The sequence below is a fragment of the Mastacembelus armatus genome, chromosome 7 (genome assembly GCF_900324485.2).
Source record: "Mastacembelus armatus chromosome 7, fMasArm1.2, whole genome shotgun sequence".
Lineage (NCBI taxonomy): Eukaryota > Metazoa > Chordata > Actinopteri > Synbranchiformes > Mastacembelidae > Mastacembelus > Mastacembelus armatus.
The window spans coordinates 181,521-208,208 of record NC_046639.1 but is presented as its reverse complement, the minus strand read 5'-3'; the positions used below and the strand labels follow the sequence as shown (position 1 = coordinate 208,208).

Here is a 26,688-nt window from a genome sequence, read left to right as displayed (position 1 = left end):
AATCGTGATTGCAGGCTGCTGATTGACATGAGAGATAAATTAAAGCAAAACAAGCAGACCAAAGCTGTGCCGGGGAAAAAAATGGATTTGTCTCTTTTTGCTTCATTTGCTTTTTGCTTCACTTGTGCAGAAGTGTCTGATGTCAGTAAATATCACTGAGGTACAGCAGGTGGTGCCCTAGGTCTCTATTTCTGATGTGACCTTTATCTACTAGAGTGAGACTTCATAGAATAAAAAACTTTTATTAATTTCTTATACAAGGGGAAATTAATTAAATCAACGATAGAGCCATTTCTTAAACTTGAGGAAATACAACAGTATTTAGCTGAACTTTCATTTTAAGGACAGAGGACGGGTTTGTGGCCTATTACAGCAACAGCATATCAACCCCTGGTGTAAAGCTTGTCCATATGTAACTTCAGTTTGCACCGAATGTGAACTCCAGTCACTCTGACCTCTACTAAAATGACTGACCTTAGTCAAAGTGTTTTTCATCAGTAGCAGTTTCACTGTGGACCAAATGCTCCTTATTACATACATTCATAGGATTATTGTTCTCGGGGGTTACAAGTCTCCATGTACCAAATACAACCAACTAGTATCAAATACTGTTATGTGAAGTTGTGAATATTGGTCCATGACGCAGGCTGACCTTTGAACTGCATAATCTCAAGGCAATACTTGTGAGCAGATGGAGAGTTCCTGTATACAGTTTTAATCCTAAAGCTGTCAGAAAACCAGTTTACTTTTGTAACACAATCCAAAAAAATACATGTTGTAGGGTTTTGCCCATTTAGGATGGAATGAAATCAGTCAAAAATCAGTCCAGTAAAAGGCGCAGTAGATATAATTAATTTCAAATGATCATTTTAACACAAGAAATCAGGAATGGACACAAAACTCCAACGAATAATATAAAACATGCCTTGCAGCAACCAGTTTGGCAAGAAAGCATTGTCATACAGTATCATAAAAACCTCACAGTGAAAAGTTACAGTATGCCCCTTTATAGATAAGGATCAGCATTCAGTTTACATGTGCTCACAGTCATACCCATACACCCATACATACCAACCACACGCACGCACGCACACACGCACACACAAAATATAAAACATTTCATAAGAATTTAACAATCTCTGCAGTACCGTGAAACTAATGCAACTGTCCTTCCATTGTTCTATACTTCTTGCTTTTGGCTGGAACCAAAACTACATTACAGGGAACAAGTAATCAATCACACGTTTCGGTGAACCACAAACAGCCTCGTGTCCAGACTGCAGCTCATCACAGGCTGGAAGAAACAATGAAGGCCCTGATAAGAAACACAGAAGTCCAAGCCAAAGTTTTTAGGGTGTTTTCTATTTGTGTGTGTGTGTGTGTGTGTGTGTGTGTGTGTTCTCCTTCATGAAACAGTTCACAAGAAAATAAGTGTTCATTCTTTTCAACAACAGTGTTGTTACCGTGGCCTATGCTGTCAAAAAATGAATAAATTATTTAAGGATACCGCATTTTTAAAGAGAATCATTAGTATGTGGTTCATATCAAACATTTGTTCTTTGGTCATTTTCATCCTTCATGTTGTCCTTGCATATTTTCTTTTAAGAAACACAGTTTATACTCTCTTTTGTACAAGGTCATCACAAAAATCCATCCGCATGAAAATAAATAATGACTCCAGATGAAATACTTGTACTATTGCTCATAAACACAAGCACAGCCATTTCCATCCTAAGGCAACTGGGCTTCGTGATCCCTCGAGCAGCTTGGGAAAAAAAACCTTCAAATGTGAAGAACATCCTACATGTGCATCTGCGTACGTGACAACATACAGGCAGGCCGGGCCCATCTCTGCTGGTCACTTCCTGTCCCCAGTGTGTTTGCACCGTCCCTCTGTGCTCATTGCTGAGCTGAGCACTCAGTCTCTCTGCAGTCTTGTCTTTGCAACCGGCCAGTTTGTTGTTAACTGCCCGGGGGGCCGCTGGTTAGGAAGTAAGTGGTCATCTCCCCCTTCCCCTTCACCTTGACAACACCCCGACAGTCCAGCTGGTATCCATTGTTGACCAGCACGTGGTACAAGTCTGTGGTCACCTAAGAGAGGACACAGACATTTGACACCCATGATGTGAGACAGTCAGCTCTGAAACACTGCTGGGTTTAAAAAGTAGTGCATTTCATGATGAATTAAAACAAGACAGATCCATGGTGTCTGTTTCCTGATCAGTCTAAGTAATTTACTGAGAACAAAAATCACCATCGTCATTGCAGACTGTATATATTTTGGTTCTGGACTAGGAGTTAGACACAAGTGTAATCAAAAAACTGTGATGGCTACTCTTTTTCACTTTCTCTCTTTTTTGACTTTAATACACTCAAAGGTCAAAAACTCCAGAAAAATGTTTAGAGCTGAAAAAGAAATTAATCCATAACAATTTTAAGAATCAATTCATTATTATAGTATTTAATCAAGTAAAAAAGTGATAGCTATTATCATGTGGTCAATGTGTGTTTGGTATTGCTGATTTAGTTAGTTAGTCTTAGTCTCTCCTACTTGTTTTCTGAGTATTGCAAATATTATTTCAGTTTGCAGTAACTCAGACTGCACAACAGATGGCAGAATAGATCTGACTGTAATCTTTAAAGCAGTCAATTTACAGCTTTAATTTGGTTGCAGAAAAACTATAGCACTTAGCCAGGCTGGTGTTGTTAACAGATTTCAGAATATATCTATTAAAATCATAGTGAATCACACTCTGGGAATCTTGTTGTTGAATATTTCTCTATTAAAGATGAAAATTTCGACATAGTTGCATGACTTCTCTGGTAAATTTTGTTTTTTGCCCTGCTCCAGAGGGAAAACAGAACGCCATGTATGATGGAGAACAGCCTGTCCAGAGCTTATGGAGATTTTTGCTCAAGGGCACTTGTGCAGACCAGATGAACCTTGATCCCTAAGCGCTGATGCACTTTGTGCTGAGAGTGATAAATATCTCACAGTTAAATATCTGTGGTGATTTTTCACAAGCCAGAAAATATTAGAATGCACTTAAAACTTGTGCAAGATCAGAATATGAACAAACATGACTAATGCACGCTGGAGCGACTACTGACAACATGGTAATGACTAATTTCTTAAGTAACTAGATATTCTGCATTAGTTGATTTGCTCAACAAAAACCACAACTGAGATGCTTCATATGAACACAGCTCTAAAAAAAAAAAATGCAGTTCCTGAGAAGAGTCCATGACGTGCAGTACCTGGATGTAGTCCGGTACTCCCGTGCTGTCCATACGGCTGGCCACATTCACTGTGTTCCCCCATATATCATACTGTGGTTTCCTGGCTCCAATCACCCCTGCTACCACAGGCCCCATGTTCAACCCTGACAATAAAATCACCCGGATCATTTTAGCTACACCACCTAAACAAATGACAATCTAACGAAGATTGATCAGATATTTTATCTATATTACCCAGATATATTACCTATTTTCATCTGGAAGTTGTTGAAGGAGTGCTCGTTGATGTATTTCATCTGCTCTCTAAGCCTCATGGCATAGTCAGCCAAAGCTAGGATGTGAGAGCGGCCCTCTTTGTCGTACGTGGAATCGTTGAGGCCGGAGGCTGCCATGTAGGTGGAGCCGATGGTTTTGATTTTCTCCAGCTGACGGAACCTCTCCTCACTAATGATCTAGAGATGAATAATGAACCATATATAAGAAGAGGAAATGAGACAAACAAAAGCAGCACTTCAGCTATAGGTCAACAGCATCAGGTAGCAGAATAACACAGACACCCAGGAAAACAAACATCCAATAAATGTTTCATACACTCATTTAGTTTGCATTTCTCCTCTCACCTCGTCAAAATCAGCAATGATCTCGTTGAGCAGCCTGAGACATTCCACTCCCTCATTGTTTGCCTCAAGTTCCACATAAAACTCGGAGAAGTTGCTGATGGAGGCAAACATGACAGCAACACACTCGCATGACTGGTAGTACAACTCATCATTCCGACGCTCACGTGCAAGAAAGTGGGCGGCTACATCCTTGGGCAGGATGTTGTGGAGTAGGCGCCGGTTGTAGGCCTGCAGCTCCTCCATCTCCTCCTTCTCCTCTGTTGCCTGGGGGGAAATGGGCAGAGACGGTGTTGCTAAGTTTCACTGTCATGTGTCTGCATTCCTCTAGTGCTCACAGGACGTGCCATTGGTGAGTTATACTGTAGCTGCAGCTTTGTTTCTGTCTACACATGAAACAGGTTCATTTACCTGGAGCTTCCAGAGAAAGTCAAGGCGTGCAGTGGACTCCACCTGCTGGCCATGCAAGTAGAGAGCCAGAACAAACACCGTCAGGATCACAGGGGTCATGACCTTTAGGGATACCTTGGTCACAGTCTCCAGGCTGGGGAAAGAAAAGAGGAGTTGGCAAGTGTCAAAAATCTGTGTCCTTCATGTGGATACAGCGATGTATAAATCCCAACACATATTAGGGCTATGTAACATGTAAAGGCTGCTTACCACTGTTCTGCAGTTTCATTGAAACTAGGCCTGAAACATATAAAACATTTAGTCAACAAACCACATCTGTCACTAAAATTAGACAATGCAAAACATAAAAATACAAAATAATACAACTTACTGTTGTAGGGAATCATTAACAGGTGATAATTGCCTGATGGAAAAAAATGAGAACATATTAAAAAAGTGGGACATTTATAATCTAAACCTTATCTTAAAAAAGTTGGCCAAACTAAACTGCAATGGTGTGACACAGGCGCTGAACTAACCAGGTTAAAAATTGTGAAACACTCACTGTATGTGCATGTGTGTGTTCTTGGCAGAGGACTCACAGGGTGTTGGCAGTGACCAGCAGGTCTGCGTTGTCGAACAGTACCACCTGAGGCCACTCTACCAGCAGGAGGAAAGTGAGCTGGATGAGCAGCATCAGAGCCAGCTTCCCTATGCTGCTGATGTGGAGGAACACGGAGCAGGCCAGCAGGGTCAGCAGTACGCTGTAGCTGAAATACTGCAGCAGAGAGGACGACTGTTAGGTGTATATTTAAGCATAACTTTCATGCGCACAGAAAAACACTAACATGAGGACATAGGCACACACCTGTGTATGTGTGTGAAAAGAAAACACTGGCAGACATGCTAAAATATTCTGGGACTGACCTCGGGGAAATGGCAGGGCATGGCCTGGCTGGAACACAGAGTCAACCCGTCCTTCGCTGTCTTGGTCAGGTTGTGCAGCAAGCAGAGAGTCGCTGATGCGTTCAGCTCGCTGGCCACACAGTCCTGCAGTTTCTCTCTGCTGCAGGTAAACTGGTGGAAAAGAAGGAAGCAGTTTAATGCTCAGCCAATAGAAGAGGTAGAGGTTTATCTTCAAAACAGAAATCCCAATTATAAGACATGTAAATACTGTATGTGTCTCCAAACAATGATGGCCCAGGCTATAGATTTAGGAGATTTATATGTGCACATAACAGAAACATTTACGACCTAAAGATTTAAGGCCTTAAATTACAGCAATATATACCACAACCTACTGTAAAATGATCTAGACTGATTTCTAAAACCCCATTTGTCACAGTGATGGATTATGATTAATTACAGCAGAATGTCTTCAGATGTCTTGAAAATCTGATCAGCGACATCCGAGATATGTATTATATATTACCAGAAAGAGAGACACTGTGATAAAATAAAAAAAAATATAACAATGATAAATGAAATAATAAAATGAAGAGCTGTAGTGCTTACCATATTAGCAAAAGAAGCGATGAAGAGGAGGAGGATGGTGACGACACCCACCATTGTGCTGTTTGCACGAGACTGGACTATTTTCTTGGTCACAGTCTGCAGGGCAGCTGGAAAGAGCTTGAATATAGGCAGCATGGAGAAGACCAGAAAACGGTGAGTTAATACCATGTTGTAATGGCCCTTATCTGAAGAGATCTACAAGAGGAGTCATACGAGCGGTCAAGGCCTTTGTGTCTTACTTTGATGCAAGAGTAGATGGCACAGATGAAGAGGATGCTGGAGAGGATGATGAAAATACTGATGTAAAGACCAAGCATAAGTGTTGTTCTGCAAGGGACAAGACAACAGAATCATTAGGAAGTCATTAACTCCACATAAACTAATCAACACTACATTTCCTATCCACAAATCAGTATAACTGGGAAACTCAACTTATAGACCACTTACTTTGGGAAAATGATAATCTGAATGAAACAGATGCAACAGAAAACAAGGAGTGTGCAAGCCACATATCCCCCAAAACGGTCATCAACCTTCTTGGAGTACTGAAAAAAGAAAATCAATGATAAATAATGTTCCTAGCACCTCAGTAAAGGAGGAAATCATCAGTTTGGTTTATAGAATACGACTGATAGAATATGATTTTTTTGGTAACAATCAAGCTTCCCTCAAATACCAACCTTTTTCTCAAGGTCCGGTGTCTGAAAAGTGAGCAGAAACTTCTTGACGTGATCTTTCCTCAGCTGGTCAATGCTTCGTGCGTCGATGGCCCGTCCAAGAAACTCATCCACCTCATCTTCAGGGTTCAGGGCCTCCTGAGTGCAGCGGCTGTGAGGCGGAGGTAACAATAGGTCACTGTGTGGTGTGTGTCTGTGTCTGTTTGTGTATGTGTGTGTGAGGGAGTTGGCCTATGCTGTGACAGGCAGGATGACTCAGAGCTAATATGGTATTAGTGCTGGGTTGGATGTGACTGTATAAAACTAACAGTGGGATCTAAAGTTAGAGCGCTACAGTGACAGTCTGCCAGTCAACCACTAAAAACAAGGGCCGCCCTAATAACAAAACCCGGGCCAAAGCACTCACTTGTCTTTGCTGGATGCTTCGTCGATGCCCTGAGAAAAACAAAAACAGAGAGTGAGAAAATGAGAGCAGAAACCAGAGACAGTGCGGCCAGAGAAAGCGAGAACGGGAGGAGATTATCACGTAGCCACAGTACAACTGAAAAATAGACAGAGACCCAGACATCTGCACAGTTAATCCCTGAGAGCCAGACTGATGTTTTAATTAAAGCTCAGAGGCTTCAAATTACACCCTCTTTGCCCCTGGGGCTCAAACCCTCTGAGATGGAGAGGACAGGAGGAGGGGTAGAGGAAAAGAAGGTAGGAAAGAAATTAAATTGGACTTGTAGCATAAAAAGATGGAGGAAAGTGTGTGAGAGGGAGAAACATGCAGCTGCCACATCATCAGATTAGCTTCAGTAGTAAATGATGAGCTGGGAATCCCTGGAAACCCCGTTGTACCTCCTGTGTGTTTGACGGGAACTGTTCAGTATTTCGCAGTCCCACTCTTTGCTTTATAACTTCCGTCATGTTCACCATAGTTTAGTGTGTTAACATGCTAACATTTGTAAATGGGAAACAATATTGTGGCTGTAGTTGAGAAACTGAAGCAAGTTAAAAAGTACAGATGAAACATCTAATACTATTTACATTTACTCTCTAACATGATTTGTTTAATCTGTTCTCAGAGGTTCTGTGACAAAAAGGGATTTCAGTGTAAAGTTTAACAACAGGCCTTTGACCCTTGAACGACCCCATGAGAAATATCTAATATTAACAGCTTCAGGACATAATTTAAAAAAATATTGACGATTTCACTTCTCGGACCGGAGAGGAAATTGAACACAAACAAGAAGAGCAGGTGTTGCGTGCTCAGCTATGTGCTCCCTGCGTGTCTCTCACCATCTGCCTGAAGACTTTGGACTCTTTGGTTCTGGAGAAGGATCTGTCAGGCACCCAGCGTGCGATCAGTCCCTCGGCAGAATTTGCACGCGCTCGCTGCATCTTGGCCATCATGGCCTTTTCTTCTTTCTGGAAGTGAAGAAACCCGACCAGATGTTTTGAGGTCCTCTACGCCAGGTGACAATCCATTAGATATAGTTTGTGTAAGATATAGCACTGGTGTGATGTTTGACTGTGCACTAACCCGCTTCTGGCTGCAGCCCAGCACCAAGAAGGTTTCAATGTTGTGCTCCTTCAGGTAAGCATTCCTCTCTCCTCCAAATCCTGGCTCCACCTCATAGTCCCCATTCAGGTACTGCAATGTGGCTTTGGTGATGTGTATTCGCCTGCACAAACATGTACAGTATACAAACACATTCGATGTATAAACTAAATGGCCTATGGAAAGCTGTGTCAGAACAGCAGCAGGTGGAGTAAGAGGAACGTACCCAGCCTTCCCTCCGGCCTCCATCTGGTTGGCAAGTGTCACATCGTTGGACCACACATCAAACTGCCACTTGCGCAGGCCCAGCACCCCGCAGTGAACGCGACCGCTGTGGATACCTACTCGCATGTTTACATTAACTCCTGTCACCTCTCTCACCAGCCTGAAAATGCACGCGCACACACACACACACACACACACACACACGTCTCAACTTTAGCTTCATAGAGTCGCTTTAATATGTGCCAACAGGAAAGCAAAAATCTCAGTTTGTAAATAAAATAATATAACCTGGAATTAATATAACCTGACTGTATGGGTGTGTGTTGCTATTTTGAGAGTGTGAGCATTTCAATGCCCTGGTGTGTGTCTGACTCACGAGATGGCTTCGATCATGTCTACTCCCATCTCCACGCAGCAGTGGGCGTGGTCAGCCCGGGGCTCAGGCAGCCCTGACACACAGTAGTAACAGTCCCCTAGGATTTTAATACGCAGGCAGTGGTTCTCCTGTACAGCAAGAACACACACACACACACACACACATAAAAGGTTAGGGCCTCAATTACAGCTAATACACAGCGTGATCATGTCAAATACAGAGCTTTTTATGCATAATTTAGATGACTCATCAATCCCACCATAATTGGTGTGTTACACAATGCTTAAGTGACCCTACCCCAGCCCCTACAACTCCATCATGTTGGCTTCGTCATTCTATCAGTGAAGGACACAGAGTGTGGGGGCAGTGGTCCTCAAGAGCTACTGTCCTGCTTATTTTCCAGATATCCTGCCCCACCCACTGCTGATTACCTGAATCAGGTGTGTTCAGACAATCAGAAACTGGAAGAGCAGAGATCGTTGTTAAACCTGCAGGACAATAGCTCTTGAGGACCAGGGTTGGAGACCACTGGTGTATAGGTACATAAGCTACAGTGGTTCAGAGCTCTGTTGTAAACATGGTGGCGGCAGGTGTCGGTGCTCACCGAGGCCAGCTTGTCAAAGCGAGCGAACAGCTCGTTCAGCGTCATGACCAGCTCCTGGGCCGTGCACTGAGACGCCAGGCTGGTGAAGCCCTCGATGTCTGCAAACAGTATACTGCAGGAGAGATGGTGGAGGTGGTGGTAGGGTGCGAAACAGAGGGTGAAGGTAACGGAGAAGAAAGACGAAGGAGACAGAATGAGATCAATCAATAAAGTACAGAGATAGTTTGCATGGTCTAGTGCCTCCCTGCCTCGTTACTGTCCAGCTGCCATGTGTGCTGTAGAGAGAGAGAGGCAGACATTTGTTCAGCTCTGGTTCTCATCAGCTAGGCCAATGTAGGTCACCTCCTCCAACCCATGCCTCTGAGAACACCCCCATCCCCATGTCTGCATGCCTTTCATTGCTAACTTTTGATAGTCATGAAAGGCAAAGAAAAACAGCACCCTAGACTTGACTTGACTAATAGCTCCAGCTGAAGGCAATAGATGGCGCTGTTGGTCCCTTGAGGTCATTTAAAGACTGGCCCTTAATTACAGCAGTCCAGACCCTGTCTGGATCTACCACAGTGACCAAGATCCCAAGCTATGGTGTAATAGGGTCTTTAAAGGGTTACTTCACCCAAATTACAAACATAGTTTCTCACTTACTCCTAGTGCTGTCTGGCCATGTAATTTTGGCATGCAGTGTCTTTTTTTTTTTTTTTTGTTTACTCTTGTTTGCGCTGTCTCTGTGAATGGTTTTCCACCCATCCATCCATTATCTATACCCGCTTATTCATATTTAGGGTAACAGGGATCTGTTGCTTTCTCCAGGTACTCTGGTTTCCTCCCACAGTCCAAAAACATGTATGTCAGGTTGATTGGTGACTCTAAATTGCCCATAGGAGTGAGTGTGAGTGTGTGAGGTTGTTTGTCTCTATGTGGCCCTGTGATGGACTGGGGACCTGTCCAGGGTGGACCCCTGCCTTTCACCCAGAGAGAGCTGGGATAGGCTCCAGCAGATCCCTTTGACCCTGGTTAGGACTAAGCAGGTCTAGATAACGTAAGCATAGTCTCACAAAGTGATCTATGACAAAGACAACATGTTTTAATCTTGTGTTATATTTTCATAATGGATTGTTCCTCTTAGTGTACACCTTGGTAGGGCATCAGTGCATCACCTGTACCTATCTAGAACCCCCCTTGCAGGAGATCTTTTCTACAACCTTGTAGTCCCCTACCACTCTAAAGCGACCACAACCTGAACACCATTAACTACAGCTCAACACCAGGCTAGTGAATGGAGTTATTCCCACTCTGGAGGTAAAACCCAGTGGTGAGGACACAGCACTGTGCCAATGTCTATAAACAACAATATACATAATAGATGCTGTCAAGACATTAGCTGTTGGAGAGACCGATGCATCAGTCGGTGTAGTGAGGTCAAAGCTGTCTGTGCTGCCTTCAAGAGCAAAACAGACAAGCTCCACAGCATCTTCCTGAGTGAGCGCTAAGTGTATTTGTGCAGAAGCATGTATGTGTATTTATCTGTTTACCTAACATTGTCGTGCTTTTGGATATAGATCTTGTGGAACATCATATCTTCCTTCTTGGCATTAATATCAGCCTTCATCTCCATAGCAACATGCCTTGGCAGCACTGACAGCAGTAGGCGCTCCTGAGAGAGAGAGAATAGACAGAGAGGAAAATTAAAGAAAGGCAGACGGCGTCCATTCATTTTCACCACTTTCTCCCGTTAGAATGCTCGGTGAGTCACCCTGCCTCGTTGGCATCTGCGTGGGAACGTGTTAGTCAAATAGAGAGGAGTTGAGATATGTGTTATACTCCAGAACATATTGTTGACCTCAAAAACTGAGACAAACAAATTAGACTAGAAAGTGGAGACACCCACTTGTTGCTCTTTTGCATCCGTGCGTGTTTAGTTTTCATACAGGACACCAGGATGGCTGCCTTCCTCAATGATTTGCTTGAGTGTGCGTGTGCATATTTGTACCTGCTGCTGGTTTTCCCTCTGCAGGTGTAGCCTGGCCTGGATATATCCTCTCGTCTCCTGGAAGGCTTGTCTCTGGGACACCTCAGCAGGGTAGTGGGTACAGATCCCGATCATGTTAGTGCACAGGAAGATCAGCACGTTGGCACTAATCTGAAAACAAGCAGACAAACGCACAAACATAACAGAGACAATGAGAAGGGAAAAAAGAAAAGCTGGATGCATGTAACATGACAAGAATACAGTCAACTCTGCCTGACCTGGGTGAGGTCAATAAACAAAATTGAAAACACTCTATGTCATAGGATTTACTGCAAGAAAAAAAATTCCTCAAATGTCTGAGGGGTCATTTAGATGTGATCTGGTTAGAGATCATGACCATGGCCTCATGGTTGCTCTGCAAGATGACATTCTCCTCACGTTGCACACAGAAAGGCAGATAGGAAACCCAGACGGTTGACTGCAATGCATCAATGTGACATGTGTGACTTCGTTTCTGTTTAACTTACAGCCGTTAATGTAACTTTCCTGTGTGAAGTGCAGTGAAGTCTGCAAATACAGTGACACACACTGCAGAGCAGCATTATCTGTGGCTTGAGTAAATTAATTTTAGATATAGTGTACAATTAGTTTTGAGGAGTCATCGACCTTGAAAGCGCCGCTGTAGCTGCTGCTTTCTGTGTGTGCATGTGTGTGGTAAAACAGTGTGTACGTCTTTTAGTGATTTTTCTTCTCACTAGTCCACAGCCAAGACTGAACATCAGAAATGGAGCCTTGAAATCTGGACTTCCCCTCCGCTCAGAAACACACACAGACACACACACACACACACACTCCAGCCTGGGAAAGTCGCTTGACCCATGACCAGAACACAGTGTTTCCTCTCAAGATTATATCATTAATAATGAGAAAAGACATGCATGCACTGTACACACACAGAGGCTGAATGTAAATGTCTTAACAACAACATTATGAATAAACTGGAGTTTTTGTAAAATCTTATCACCAGTACCAGTATTTCTGAACCATGGCTGGTATGTTGCCAAGCCAGTGTGTCTGTTTGTAATTTGTGTTTATCAGAAAGATGGTGGAAGCGAGATGCAGAACTGAGATAAAGGATGATTATCTGTATACGTCACATTTTTTCATGCATGTCTTTGTCATTTCGAATGCAAAAAAACAACAAAATAAAGAAGAGCATTAAACTACTAACCTAGCATCCTCACACTGATCAAAACTCTCAACAAAAGCAGACAAAACATGGCTTCGCTCTTGCAGACCTTACTACCACGGTCCTGAAATGAGGTTTACACTGTATACATAAGAACTCATCCATTGTTGTCATAACAAGACAGAGACAATCTAACAACCTGTGCTCGACACAAAACACCTCCACCACAGGACAGTGGCAGGCAAATTCCACTCTGTTTGTGCCAAGAGTGACTCAGCGGTAGCTTCCTACTCTACCTGAAAACAAATGGCCAAACGAGATTAGGAGCAGAGCAGTGAGCAAATATAAACACACAGGTGCAGCAGAAAACATGCTTTTGATATACTGGGTAAACACCAAGCCCTGATGTAGATACAGCACAACATTATTCAGGAACTAACTAATAGTGCATCCAAAATGCATATTCAATTCTTATTTCTGAGAGCTAATGATGACGCTCAAACAGATTTTACAAGAAGCATTTCCCTGAGCTCCTTGATGCAGGATGACAGAGTTTGGCTTGCATCGATTCAGATCGAAGCTGTCCAGAAGTCTAATCTCATCATCCGTTTTCTGAAGAACCACAAAGAACATCCACTTGTGTTCTACACATGACTGTCTAAGTAATCGCTCTGGCGCTCAACTAGCGATTAGCCTGTCGTGTTAACGAATCATCGACAAACCGGGCCTTCCTGACAAGCCCTGCATCGTAATGTTATAGACCACCAGCGTAGACCTGACACTTCAGTCTTGAATGGTTCTGATATAATTTAACTGCATTAATCCCAAACAGATGGCTCTGAACAGAGTGAGCCAGATAACGTAGTTAAGTGGCTTGTCTGAGATACGGGGCCACCTGCAGTTCCCAGGACCACGCTTCCCAGCAAAGTACTCAGTTTACACTCAGACAATTCAGCTTCCAATGTGATGCCGCTCAGTTTTCAATCCAAGTTAAGCCATTCCTATCAAATTGATTTTTATAGTTAGCAAACAAGCTTTGTGCCTAAATGCAGCTTAGGAGGTCACACATTTGACATTTACTGTGTTTTTGCTGAACAGAAAAACAGCGATAGCAAGGCTCCACATTTATTTGAGAGTACAAGTGCAAAATCTATTAAAACCCCAAATAAGCTTAAGAATGTCATTCGTAAAGTTGCATTCAGGTTCAGACATAGTAGATATGAACAACAACTTACTGCCTATATTTTGAATGACAGCCCAATATAGCAGCCAGATAGATCTTAATAAGTGAAACTGAAGTGTGGGGAAACATAATGAACAAGCTTGTGTTAATCCCAAGTTATATGCTTTGTCACCACACAGTCTAAAGATCAGAGACAGACACATTCACAAAAGCTTCTGAATAAACCGTGTGAGACATGTATACATGTATGTGAGAGAGAGAGAGAGAGAGAGAGAGAGAGAGAGAGAGAGAGAGAGAGAGAGAGAGAGACTCCTTTTGAACTGGCAGCTCTTTGATCCTGAAGCTTGTTGTGTCTGTTGCTGCCCTTAGATCCCTGCAAATTCAACACAGGCCCACGGCCGCTCTGAAGCGGAAGTGGCGGGTTAGGGTTAGGGTTAGCGACAGCAGAAGAAGCGTCTCACAGTGACACCATCTTTATAACCACTGGGCCCGACTTAGACCATGTTCTGCTGATGTCTCCTGACCACTCTTCCTGCAGACTTCTGGCACTTAAAGACAAGCCTCGCTCAACATTTACTTAAGCAGGAACCTCTTGGCGGTGAAGTTAAAAGTAGTCCAAACATTGGCTTATAAGGTGCGGCTCCAAGCAAGGTGCTTTAAAAAGGAAGGCAGATGGATCACATGTTAAAAGAACGAAGGATGGGGATGGAAAAGATTTTGCTTGGCAAACACACAGCAAATCCCTTCTGTCTTTAATAATAGCCCACTGGACAATTCCCTCACACACAAGCATGCTGGAATGTACACGTGCACAGATCAGGTTTTCACAGCAAGGTCATTATCTATTCATTCAGAGACAAAACTTATGACACAGCTGATATGTGTCATCACTAAGTAGGAGGCGTTTTCATGGCATTTAGGCCTGACAACTATACACAACAAGTGTTTATTCACTTTAGTACGCTCACAACTGAGGTGGTCACATGTCAATGAATTTATAGCTGATACGACAATAAGTTGAAATGTGCTAAACTTTGACCTACCACATATAATTATATACTTTCACTTACTGAATAAAGGCATTGCTCAGGTAATCAATACTTGTATTTATCCAGGAGAATTTGAAAATGAAAGATAAGTTCTGATATCCCACCAATTGTGGCTCCACTAAAGCTGAAGTTTAAACTTGAAAATATCAGAGCGCTATATCCCATAAGTCAACACACAGGCTCTGGGGACACAGACTGCAGTTGACATGGGGTCCACTCTCTGGCACATGACCTTTGATAGACATCTGGAGTCACACAAAGCTGATGATAGCCTGAAAGGATAAGATGTAATATCAGAATGGTAAAAATAGATAATATTATGAAACGTTCAATAGTCCTGATTTAATCAGGTCACTATAATGTGTAATTATCCCTTATAAAGATAAATGTTGCAGAAATGGGGGTGGGGTAGCTTTTCTTTGCCATCTTGGGTCACTGCCACCTGGAATCAGTTTTCGTCATGGTTTAGGCCAAACCAAAATTGGTCTCAGGCGACCAGTAAGGCCACAAACTAATCTTTGTGAAATGCTGAAGTAAATTCCACAAAAGCTAAACGGAGTTGGAGCAGGGCCGCACATCTGTCAGAAGAACAGATCGTGGATTAATACTTGCACATATATGTTAGAAATGTGAAAAATATCCAAGCAATCCTGGAATTACTGACTACAACAAACACTAATCATCAAATGACCAGTACCCACTTTCTAATTCAAACCACAAATTTTTTCATCAAATCAAAGGTTGCAAAGCTAATTATCTCGAGCTTGAGTTTATTATTGATTGGCTAAAATAATAAAAATAAGCAATAATAGTTGTAGCATTAGCACCAACAGGTGTGATCACTTCTGACCTTCCCATTACCTCTTCTGAATGATTACTTAATCGATAAACAACATGTATAATTATATATTAGCATTACATGCACCACTGAGTTAGACACAAAGATCAGAACCAGACTAGCGTCTGTTTGTCAGTGGTCTTGGCTGCTCAGTGTCCGGGGTCAGTGTTTGGCTGGAGAGACAGGGGGAATAAAGGGGCAGGACTGGACACGACTCTCTCCTCCCATCTGTGTCCTCACTAACCTCTCACTTCCTGCTGCCCACTCCCACAGACACAGCTTCAATTACAGCACGGCGGCTGAGAGAGCACAAGATTATTTTTTAATTAGCCTAACAAACCAACCAGTCAACCAGCCTCATTCGCTGCTCTGCTGGTTCCTCTCACTGAACTGTGTGAGGGAGTTCAGACAGACCTCGAACTGTGAGCTAAACATCCAGGAATCCCCATTTCATCTGCTATTACCTCCATTTCATAAGCACATCATGGACCTAAGACCATTTCATCTTGACAGAGACCGAGACACAAATATTAACAGATAACTCCAAAATGGGAAAATGTCTAATGGGTTTCAACTACATAGCAGTTCCATGAAAGCACCACATTTGTTTAGTACTAGAGCATTTTTTTAGTATATCAGCATAACAACATTTATAGACAACATTTTACTACATTAAATGAGATAGTGTGTGTGGGCCTGATGTTAGTGTGCCAGTAAAAACATTATATAGTTAAAGTTCCCTGTCTGGTTATGTAAACGTCTGCTAACAGCCACCACTCAGTTTTAACTACCGTCCTTCCGTCTTCTCTTCAACCGTACACAATATTGACCTTTACTACAAAGCACACAGATCAATACAAGAACAACAGGTTATAGTTCAAACAGTAGAAACACGAGAGCAATTTGGTAACTGAAGTTTTGACTGGGTCTTCCATGAGTTGAGTGAAAGGTGAGCTGATACTGAAGTCATGCATGTAACACACACTGACCTCGTTATTATGATCGTCTCTGCTCAGTCCCTAAGGGCTGGATTAAGACAAAGACTCTTGGAAACGTAAACACACTGAATGTTTCAGAAAATGTACAGTCCAGCAGCCTTAGCCTTATTTTATTTAAGGCGCTCATGACACATTGTCCCAAACAAAGAGAACTGTCTCTCTGAGACCTTACAAGGCAAGTTTTTTTTATGTGTAAGAAGGGAGGATCATAAATGAAGACATGAAACAGTCATGAAACAGTACACCTTTGAGTATTCTGCACACTTCAATGAGAGGATGACACACAATAACTTCCTTTGGATCAGTCCAGAGTGTTTGAAATGACATCATGGGACCAGAGTGTCCTGTATCTAACATCATTTGTTAAAAATGAGAAAATTTAGTGCTTTAAACGGCTAAGTGGACAAAATCATTACAATAATTTCTGCTTTCCATTTAATGAGCTGGTCGGGAACAAGTTGAGCAGGTTAAAGATGTTCTGTAATGTGTAACAATGCCTTAGAAGAAAGACCAGGGAAGTGCTGCCTCTGTACACTGACGATGAACCTGTTTGTTAATTAAAGCCTCACTCCACCCTTACACATGTCGTCTCAGTTTTAACTGCGTACTCGTAACCGGGATAGAAGCATAACAAGACACTTGGCTAGTGTGACGGCAACCTTTGACAGAGAGCCTTCCTGTCACCAGCACTTTGAAGGGTGTAGTACGCTCAACAGTATCCAGAATAAAACTGCCCTTAAAAGCCTAGGGGCTTGCATGACACTCAGATCAACCGTTAACACCCTTAATGGATTCCTAATATATATCTCTGGGCGGTCTGCCATGGCAGTTCAGCCTTAAATCCCAGTATTTACTTTTGTGGAGAGTCAAGTTGTTAGTAAACGACGAGCTGTTATTAGAAGCCTGCACTTCCTCATCTCCGACTCACACAGCTATTATTAGCCTGGCTATTATTCCCCTTATCATTGGCTGTATTTTAAGAGCAATATTTTGCTTATCACTAATCCTAATTGCTCCCGCCCATGGTGGTGGAAGTTATCCGGGATTGTCTCACTGCCTCTAGTTGCAGTACAATAAATGGATGAGTCACGAGCTCTCTCCTTCTATGAAAGGGGGTAGGGCTGAGAGTAAAAGGGGGGATCTATTATTTGAGCGGGTACATTGTTTGACACCCACAGTATCTGATCATGGTTTTTCACCATTTGATAGCAGCTAAGTGATAACAGCTCTGATCCATGCAGCTCATAGAGACGGACACATTGTGAATGTACATTACAGACAGTACGGGGTGTATACTGAACAATAACTCAGCACAAGCAGGGCTGTGTACTAACTGAACCAAATGTGCCCATAGCAGCGAGGACGAAAGAGTGGGAAGCATTAAAATTCACCATCAAATGCATCATTATTTGATTATATACATGTAACTCAATGAACAAAATTTAAAGCTTACTGTATTTAATGCAGACATTTTCAAGCTTCCTGTTTTTATTACTATTATTAGTACTACTTCTAATACATTCAGAGGCCGAACAAAGGATTTTTGCTTTTACTACTTAATATGATACCAACCACCAAATACTGCACCACTGAAAAGCTGAAGAAGATTGTCTTGTATGTTCAGAGTGACAATAAGATGCAGAATAGAAAATCAATGTTTTCGAGCAGAGGGCACTACTCTAAAGCACGTTAGTACAAGCCAGAGCGTCTGTCATGCTTTTCAGGCAATCGCCATAAATAATTGAATAAATGTTAAGGTAGCCCGTATGGCTGCTTTCAGGTTTTCCTTAGATTACACAAACGCTCGGGCTTAAATGCATTATGCACGCCTTGCGTCATACCTCATTACTTCACTGAGTGGTATATTATTCAATTGTGTTAAGCAGAGGGACCAGTGTGTTTCCACTAATCCCAGTTTCGTTGAGCCCATAACAGTCTGAAGAGGTTTTTCTCTAGTGCCCGATGAGGAAACAATAACAAAAGTGCAGTCTCTTATTGACCTGCCTGTCAATAGCTCCTCTTTAGAGGACTCCATTTGGGATTTGGTTATCCAAATATAGCCTGTGGGCACATAAAAAACAAACTATGTTTAGTTTCTGTACTTCTACATTAAGCACAATGGCTTGACTTCAATTCTCAGAACTAAATAATGGTACAGTAAGTCACACAGTACTAAGACTGAAGGTACATATATTAAAGCAAAAGGCGGTGAATGCCCATCATGTAATTAAGTCTTCCCTCATATACTGACAAGAGAAAATAAGAACAACACAAGGGACAGGTGGTTTCTTGAAGGGAAACAATGTGAGGGACAAAATCGGTCTTGGATCATGGGATGTGTGTTTTTAAGTGTGTCTTTGTTTGAGTGTGAGTATGTGTCAGCAATAAATGATGAGCAGTATTTATCAAATTTTCCAGGCATAGTCAGTGTTTCCATCTGCTAACAGGTGATATCATAATTGACTTTGTGGGGGGCATTTGTGTGCTGGAGTGAAGATCCCACATTACGACATCCTAATGTCAGAAAACCAACCGTGACGACAAAAACTGACATCATCTAATTGTGCCAGTCAAAAGACTGCTGGTCATCAACGAACAATCAAGAAGTGGTTGTACAAAAGAGACCAGAACAACGTCACCGGTCAGAGCAACCTGCACATGACTTTTTAAACCAAATGCAGTTAAAGGGACAAAGCATAAAAACTCCCAGGGAGCAAAACTGGAGAACAGGAAACAATGAACAGGCCCTTACTGTTATATCACCTTAGGGTCCTCAACCAAAGACACCCATGGAAAGTTCACAACAATTTGACTCATTTTGCAGCTATTCTGAGGGGGCCCTTCAGAGCATGGAGATCTATGGATACAATTGCTATGAGTGGTGTGAGTTCAATCCAACCCCTTGTGAAATAAAAGGCCAGACCATCTGAGAGGGATTTTATGAGAATGGTGTCATGACTCAGAGGAAAAAACAAGAGATGAGACTGGCAGCTCTTATGTGTCAGCCCAGCATTATTTCTCACACTCCATCTCTGGTCGTGTCCTTGTCTCCACTGTAACTTCCACAAGCCCAACCCCCACCCTACCAGCTCATCATTGAGGACCCTCACAAAGACCTCTTTTGTTTGTCCCATCATCGCCTCGCATCTTCTCGGCTCTGATCCTGCATGAACATCTCCGCAGGGACAATACAAATCAGGGAAAAACAAGGCTGAGACACAGAGAGGACTAGAGCGTTCCCAGATCAGGGAGTCTGGCCGTGTGACGCCAGCAGAGTTTGAAGGTGTGACAGACTGAATAGGGCCCTTCTGTATTCATACACCTGTGAGCACCTGTTGAAACTGAACTATCTACATAACATATTGTGTGGTTCTTTTTTGGGGGGTGAAGACAAAGAAACCACCCTGTAATGACTTTCCATTTAAAAAGATTTATATTCCGCATTAAACAAAATAAAGCTGATGTCCTTTCCTCCATCTCTGTGAAAACAGACAGCGACCCTGTGGGCAGAGCAGTGAAACAGTATGAAACCTACGTCCCACCACTGATTGCTCAAAGAGTTGGAACGGAGTGCGCCGGGGGTCTAACCCCTCAGTCAGGGCAGCCGTCCATCATCAGAAGACCAATGCAACCAACCAGGGCTGGAGTACCACAGACCAATGTGCCCGTGGTCACTCTGTCTAGTCTGGGCCATGTGCACTTAACTCACAGCCTCACTGGACCAGTAAGGTAATGTCAATATTAGCTCACTCAGAGTGGCTCCACATTCATCTGGTTGCTTAATAGTGATGGCTGGTAGACAAAACAAATAACAGGTTTCTACAGAGACAAGAGTTTATGTGCATTTTTGGGGTTATTTTGTGTCGGTGTTCTCTTTACACATGTATTGAGTTTTTTAAGCGTAAAAAAGCCTGTAGGTCATAATGGGACACTAAAAAAACCCCTGCATTGCAGTGCGATATGTACACAAGAAATTCTTAGAAATCCTTGCTACTATTATGGCAGGGTGACCTACAGCACAAATCAAAATGGTAAGAAGACTGAAGGATACATCCAATAAAAGTGATAACATGAAGTGCAAATTACTTTTGCCATGGTCCTTTTTCATGGGTTTTTATGGGTATTAACGATGACTCTGTTCAAGTGTCCCAGTAAACCATGACAGTGTGACAGCGAGCCAGCTGAAACTGAAGCAGCTAAATGCAAGGCAGTCACCATTAATCTTATTATTTGCACTTGTGCTTTTCCAACAGTGACATGTCAGAGTGTCCTCTGTGGAAAAGGGTCTCATGACATGTGCAGGTTCCAGCTTCTCTCTCTGCTTTGTATCTCTGTAACTTTAACAGTCTGGGCTTTGATTTATTGGTAGCTTAAAACAGCTCTGGGAACTTACTACTATTTTCTAACACATCATCAATTAATTAAATAATCAATTATTCAAATAGTTTAACTGTAAATTAAAATAATTACTAATCGTGTCCCGATAAAGGCAATTCACTACTTCTGTTTTAGAGGTTTAGCAGATTCATAGATTGTTTTGGAGACAGTTTACACCTCATTAATAGAAATACGTTGTACATCATAAGAAATCATCCACATTAAAAAGAATAAACACACAACATTACTGAAGAAATATTACCACTGTTGCTGGGAGCTGAAGGGAATTACAAATGTCTAATTCTGTTTATATTTTTTTCCAGTTTCCAGCATGAAGAAGTAATCATCCTGTTTTCCATCAAATTCATTGCACAATCCCAGTATCCCACCCCACCCTGTTTCATTTTACTACAATAGTGTCCTTGTTTTAGGGAATTGTGGCCTGAATGGCACCATGCTACATTATCATGATATTCCTCCACAATGCAGCTAAACGGGCTCATTCAACCCAGATGACCTTCCACAAACCCCAACAGAGCTGCCAGTAGCTGCCCTACAGCATAAAACACAGGCTCATTAAAAATCTCATTTGAAAAGCTGACAAGATCCACAGCACCATCTACTTTTAGTACAACACCTTTGACATGGAAAAGTAGTTGAGGAGTCTGTGCGATGTTTGTCCTACATTGAAGGAGAGAGAAAGTAGGGCGTTTCCACTGGTGAAGACAGTAACAATATTGTGCTCAAGTGCATGATGATATTAGTGAGCCCTGACTAACACAAGTCTGAGCAAACCATCTTCTAAAGTTTACCAAAGTAGAGCTTTTTCTGCAAAACTGAATTAAATCTGCACTAAAAAGCCCAGTACCTGCTTGACTTGTCTAATCCATACTAGGATTATATTAATTATATTAACTAGGATTATATTACTGTAGAAGAACAGCGCTGACTGCAGGAACAATTATGGCAACTTTACTGTAAACATGGGTATGAAAGTATTGTTTTAAACCTGGTGAGCAATGTTGCACATCAGTAAACAGAAATTCTCCATGGGAATATCAGATTTTTTGCATCAATGTGATAAAATATTTCTATTTACAAAAGATTCATCTTCATGTAATGTTTTATCTCTAAACATTTTCTCAGCTGAAATTCCAGGAAAAATACAATATTAATGCAAGGCTAACAAACCCAGATGCTTTCGCTAGAAAACGTCAGAAATTTGTGAAAAATCACCATCACAATTTGCCAAATTAACAATCACGACGCCTGTTTTGTGCAACTAACAATTGTCAGATTATATGAAACAAAGAAAAGCAGCAAATAATCCAATTCTGCTATTACTAAAATAAAACTGAATATACTGTCAGAGAAAAATATCGTCTCACCCTCCTTGACAAATTGACAAGTGAAAATCTCCTGGTTTATTAAGTTCTGTGTTATTCTTGATATCACGTACCTGTTTGAAAATGAACCTGTCCTCTTGGTTGAGCTGCCAGGCGGTGACTATGTGTACGACAGACAGCACAGCTCCACTAAGCACAGCAGCTCTCATTCTGACTGGCAGCAGTGTGTAGATAATGTAGATAAAGAAAACCGTCCACCAGATGCCCTCTGAGGCACTACGGGGGTACACCATCAGCACCCCAAAAACCTGCACTACAATCAGAACCCCGATCACCAGGTAGCTCACAATCCACATGTAGTCCTGGTGGAAGCCGTTGCGGTTGCACACCACCATCATGGCCAGAAAGAGTCCCAGGGCTACGGAAAGCACCGAGACGTAGGCCACATCAGGGGTCATGGGGATGCAGTGGAAGGCCAGCATCACCCCACACACCACCACCAGTACCCCCATCAGCATGGTCAGAGAGCTCTGGTTGAGCCTGAAGAAGTAGCGCTGGTACAAACGTTCCAGCTTGGCAGACTGGAATTTCTTGGATTGGAAAACCCACACCACACGCATCCAGCAGTCTGCAGCAGTCATGGTCTTGCAGCCGCTTTCTGCTAAGTCCCCCTCTTTCCTGCCCTTCAGCTCCCCATCTTCAAAGCCCAGGTCCACAGCCTTAAGACCCAGATCCCCTCCAGGGCCCATTCTTTTCCCATAGTGGTCCTCTTGCCAGCCACAGCGTAAGCCAAAACTGCCCCCACTGGTGCTGGCTCCACAGTGATAACGTTGAGGGGCCACATTAGGGGGCCCCAGGTCCTCCGGGTCCCTCAGACAGCTCATGTATCGTGGATTGCACAGCGATGAGCTGTCCTTCCTCTTTTTTCCATTGCGCTCTCCCCATGCTGTCTTTCTCTCGTCCACTCTGCCTACGAAGAGGCCTCGGGCCCACGACATCCTAGAGAAAACGGGAACATTAACACAACATGCGGATAGAAAAACTTCATATAAAACAATGGTGAAGTTAAAGCTTTTAATCCGAACATCTTGCAAGTAGAATGTCTTTGTCTGTTTGCCTGAATATAGAGGTCTGAGGATCCTCTTACCTGTGTGGGCTCTGTCGCGTGAACCAACACTGCACTCTTTGGCCGGGCCACTAGTTTATCCCAGCAAGCACACACCATGAGCTCAGACTGGCCAGAGGCATCAGAGGTGTGTCTGTGTTGGAGGCGCCCTTGGTTGTAGACACAGTTAGTATGTCAGCCCGATACACCACCCAGGGCCACTAGACCATCTGTTTGCCTGGGAAAAGACACAAACAATACACAGGGTTCTGATGAGCTAACATCGCCTGAGGACTATCACCCGAGGATCAAGATACTTATGTGGACATGTAAACATCAAGGAAAACATACATTTGTTGTGTTTGCATGTAGTGACGCGGTCACTGTGCGTAGTTGTGTGTCTGCATGTGCTTTATCTTTTCAATTCTCTAGCAGAAAGTTTAGACAATCAATAGCTGACACGGAAAAAATCTAGTAAATCACTTGTCTGTTCCACTCGTCCTCATCACCCCCCCCACCCGCAGTGAACAGCATTTCCATGGAAATAATTTGCTGTTTTGTTTGCCAAACATCGAACTGTGACAGCAACATCTCCTCCGATTATTGCTGTTTGCAGCAAATGCCACTGGTCAATTTTGCCATCAAACTGTTTTAAACCATCAATCCAGTTTCAACAAACTCTCCCCAGATTGCTGGATTTTTGATCATTTACCAACCAAAACTGCTCTTGGTGCTCTGCAATGATCTGCCCCAACATCTGGAGCGGGCAGAGACGGGTGTGCTCTATTTGACAATAAAGGCCAAACGAGTGGGCACCATCAGAGATCAAGAGCTCTCCAGTCCAGATTAAATTGTCCATGCTTCTTCCATTAGCTTTGATGACTCACTATAGCTGGCTTCTGGCAGCACAAGCCAAGGACACTGCTAACCTCTAAACTTAATAAACAAATCTCTGCCAGGCTGCCTGCACTGAGACAAACAGTGGGAAGAATGCACACATGGACATGTTTATAATCAGCAGCAGCTTTTTAACACGAGTTGCTCAACCACCTCACAATGAAATTGGTTTAAAAGACTGGACTCAAATACACAACACTGTTCAGAGACTGTGTCTAAAATACATATTTCTGTTATTAAAGATAACACATTTGTATATTTTCCTACTTGGGAAAACATTTTCTCAACAGCTCTAATTCAATTAAGCGTCTCCTCATAACAAGGGGCCAACAATAACTAGCACAAAATGGTTCACATAAGAAATTCAGCATGTGACCCACTCTGCCTTTACATTTCTACACACAGTCAGGCAGTGGTTTGTATGCAACGCAATCTATACGTTCAGGCGTGAAAATAAATCTGGACCACATGCAAGCACAGAGGTCCTGCCTGCGTAAGAAATCAAGATGCGTTTCAGTATGAACTCGCAGCAATCTGCCCTAATTAACCAGCTGCCCAGTGTCACCATTGCCAACACGGGCCTGATGCATATAATATTAAAAAGAGCGTTTAGTATTTACACTTGCAGGCCCAGGCTGTGTGGCTGCGGGCACTCGGCCGAGGCGCATTACATAACAGGACGCTCCAAGTAGCCTCCAGGCTCTTTACCGACCCGCACATGGGGATACAGCGCGGCTGGGGAGGCTGCAGCCATCGCCGCCTTCACCAACTTGTCAGGAGTAAAACATCCCGTCGGGCAACTTGGCAGCGGGTCTCCCGATATCGCAGCGATGTGCAGTCCAGCGTGCAAGACTAATGTACAGTGAGACCCGGGTCTACACAGGCGACATACTGGGCCCGTCTCCCTCAGAATAAACGCGTACGTCATTGTGTTCAGACTCCAAACGGGTCAGTGGACGTGAAGAAAGGCTGAAAATGATAAGGGCCAGAGTGCAAACTGTAAACCAGCTCACTGCGTGTTGGTCATGGTTTCACCTTAAAAAGTGTAAATGAATTGTCTGCGCCTGCATTAAGGACCAGCGTGTACAGTCCTGCGTAACAGTTCACGCTCCTCACCGCCGCAGTCACCACAACAAAACACTGTAGTAGGTTACAAGTCAGCTGGAGGCATCTTTCCTTCTAATATCAGTTTAGGAGACCCAAACAAATGAACACAGCCTGAGAGGCAGCGTCCTACCTACCGCTGATATCCTCGTTACAGCAGTAACTGTGACACTGCAGCGGAGCCTGGTCCTCAGCCTTTACGCAGCGTCAGAGCGGCGGTCTGTCTGCGTGGTTTGACGGGTTCGTTCAGAGAGAAGCGGAGCAAAACTGCGAGATTAACCGGGCCACCTTCGCTGTTCCCAGCCCGAGTTACAGTACATTCCCACCAGCTCGACCTCTCCGACTCGCTCTCCCCCTCTCACGCACAACCGCATTCCCGTTTGTGGACACGGGAGTCCCCCTAGAGGTGGCGGGACTGTGTTTGCCTGCGTGTGCGTGAGTGATCCGCGCCTCTGTTTCACGTCTCTCGCATTTGACATCAGCGGGTCTCAAATTATAACAAACTGATGAAACTGCAAGCGGCACAAAACAACATGAAACTCCGGCACTGCTATGAAAGTGAAAGATCACGTCCACACGGTATTATAGCGCCACCTAGCCACCCAGCATCAGGTGTGATGGCTCCGCGATCGGCCAATCAGCAGCCGATCACATGATTAGGTTTAATCTGTAAACCAGTAAGGCCATGCTGCTGTTGACAGAAGAGTCTGTTGACTCTTCAGCCTTTAAACATTCCACACCCTCACAGATCTCATTAAACATTTTATGTTCAACATTAAGCCACTGTCGTCACAACACAGGTAGATAGATAGATAGATAGATAGATAGATAGATAGATAGATAGATAGATAGATAGATAGATAGATAGATAGATAGATAGATATCGATAGATAAGGAATATACTATTATTAGTAGCATTAGGTCGTAAAGTTTAGTGGTTTACTATAATTATAGTAGACCTATTACTGTATATAATATTAGATCAGCATGTTTCATTCAGGGCAATTCAGGTGCCACAGTAGCAGAAAGGCAAGGACAGAAAGACAAGTAACCTACTTAGATTAAGAAGCCTTATAAAACTATGACATACGGGTCAGTGTAAACATTGACTTGAGATTGTTATTCTGCAATAGACCAATTTGTAAATAAAATAAATGAATAAAAACACTGGAGATAACGAGGTCGGCTGCTGGGCAGATAAATTGCTAGCAGCCTTAGCCCACTGCAGTTATTACACTACGGCATCTCAGTGGGAAGGTGCACGGGCTGTGAACTGTTTCTCTGCAGAGAAACTAAACCAAAAGTTTCGATGTGTTGTTGAATGTTTATGGGCCATGTGGACAGAAGGCCCTCACAGCCTGCCGCCACTGGTTTGGGCAAATTGAAGTACTGAGGGGCTTTGTCAAAAAAAAAAAACAATTGAGAAATCCCACATGTACATAG

The 26,688-nt window shown here is 43.0% G+C and overlaps 1 protein-coding gene across 2 annotated transcripts; it reads right to left on the bottom strand.

Moving 5' to 3' along the window:
* Positions 1-824: 824 nt before the first annotated feature.
* LOC113145885 (adenylate cyclase type 6-like) lies at positions 825-25,754 on the bottom strand. 2 transcript variants are annotated; one of them, XM_026333024.1, is made up of 24 exons: positions 25,383-25,754; positions 23,287-23,482; positions 22,253-23,138; positions 11,181-11,330; positions 10,723-10,844; positions 9,191-9,302; positions 8,587-8,714; positions 8,212-8,370; positions 7,968-8,109; positions 7,724-7,852; positions 6,846-6,874; positions 6,443-6,590; positions 6,210-6,307; positions 6,002-6,089; positions 5,763-5,879; positions 5,175-5,324; positions 4,850-5,025; positions 4,639-4,671; positions 4,518-4,547; positions 4,269-4,401; positions 3,861-4,124; positions 3,488-3,692; positions 3,259-3,383; positions 825-2,091 (listed from the first exon to the last, which is right to left on the bottom strand). In XM_026333024.1, exons 3-24 carry the CDS (start codon positions 23,135-23,137, stop codon positions 1,963-1,965), a joined length of 3,552 nt encoding a protein of 1,183 aa, XP_026188809.1. In that variant the 5' UTR covers position 23,138; positions 23,287-23,482; positions 25,383-25,754; the 3' UTR covers positions 825-1,962. The 2 variants fall into 2 exon arrangements, with proteins under 2 accessions (XP_026188809.1, XP_026188810.1); XM_026333025.1 differs by lacking the exon at positions 4,639-4,671.
* Between the last annotated feature and the right edge of the window lie 934 nt (positions 25,755-26,688).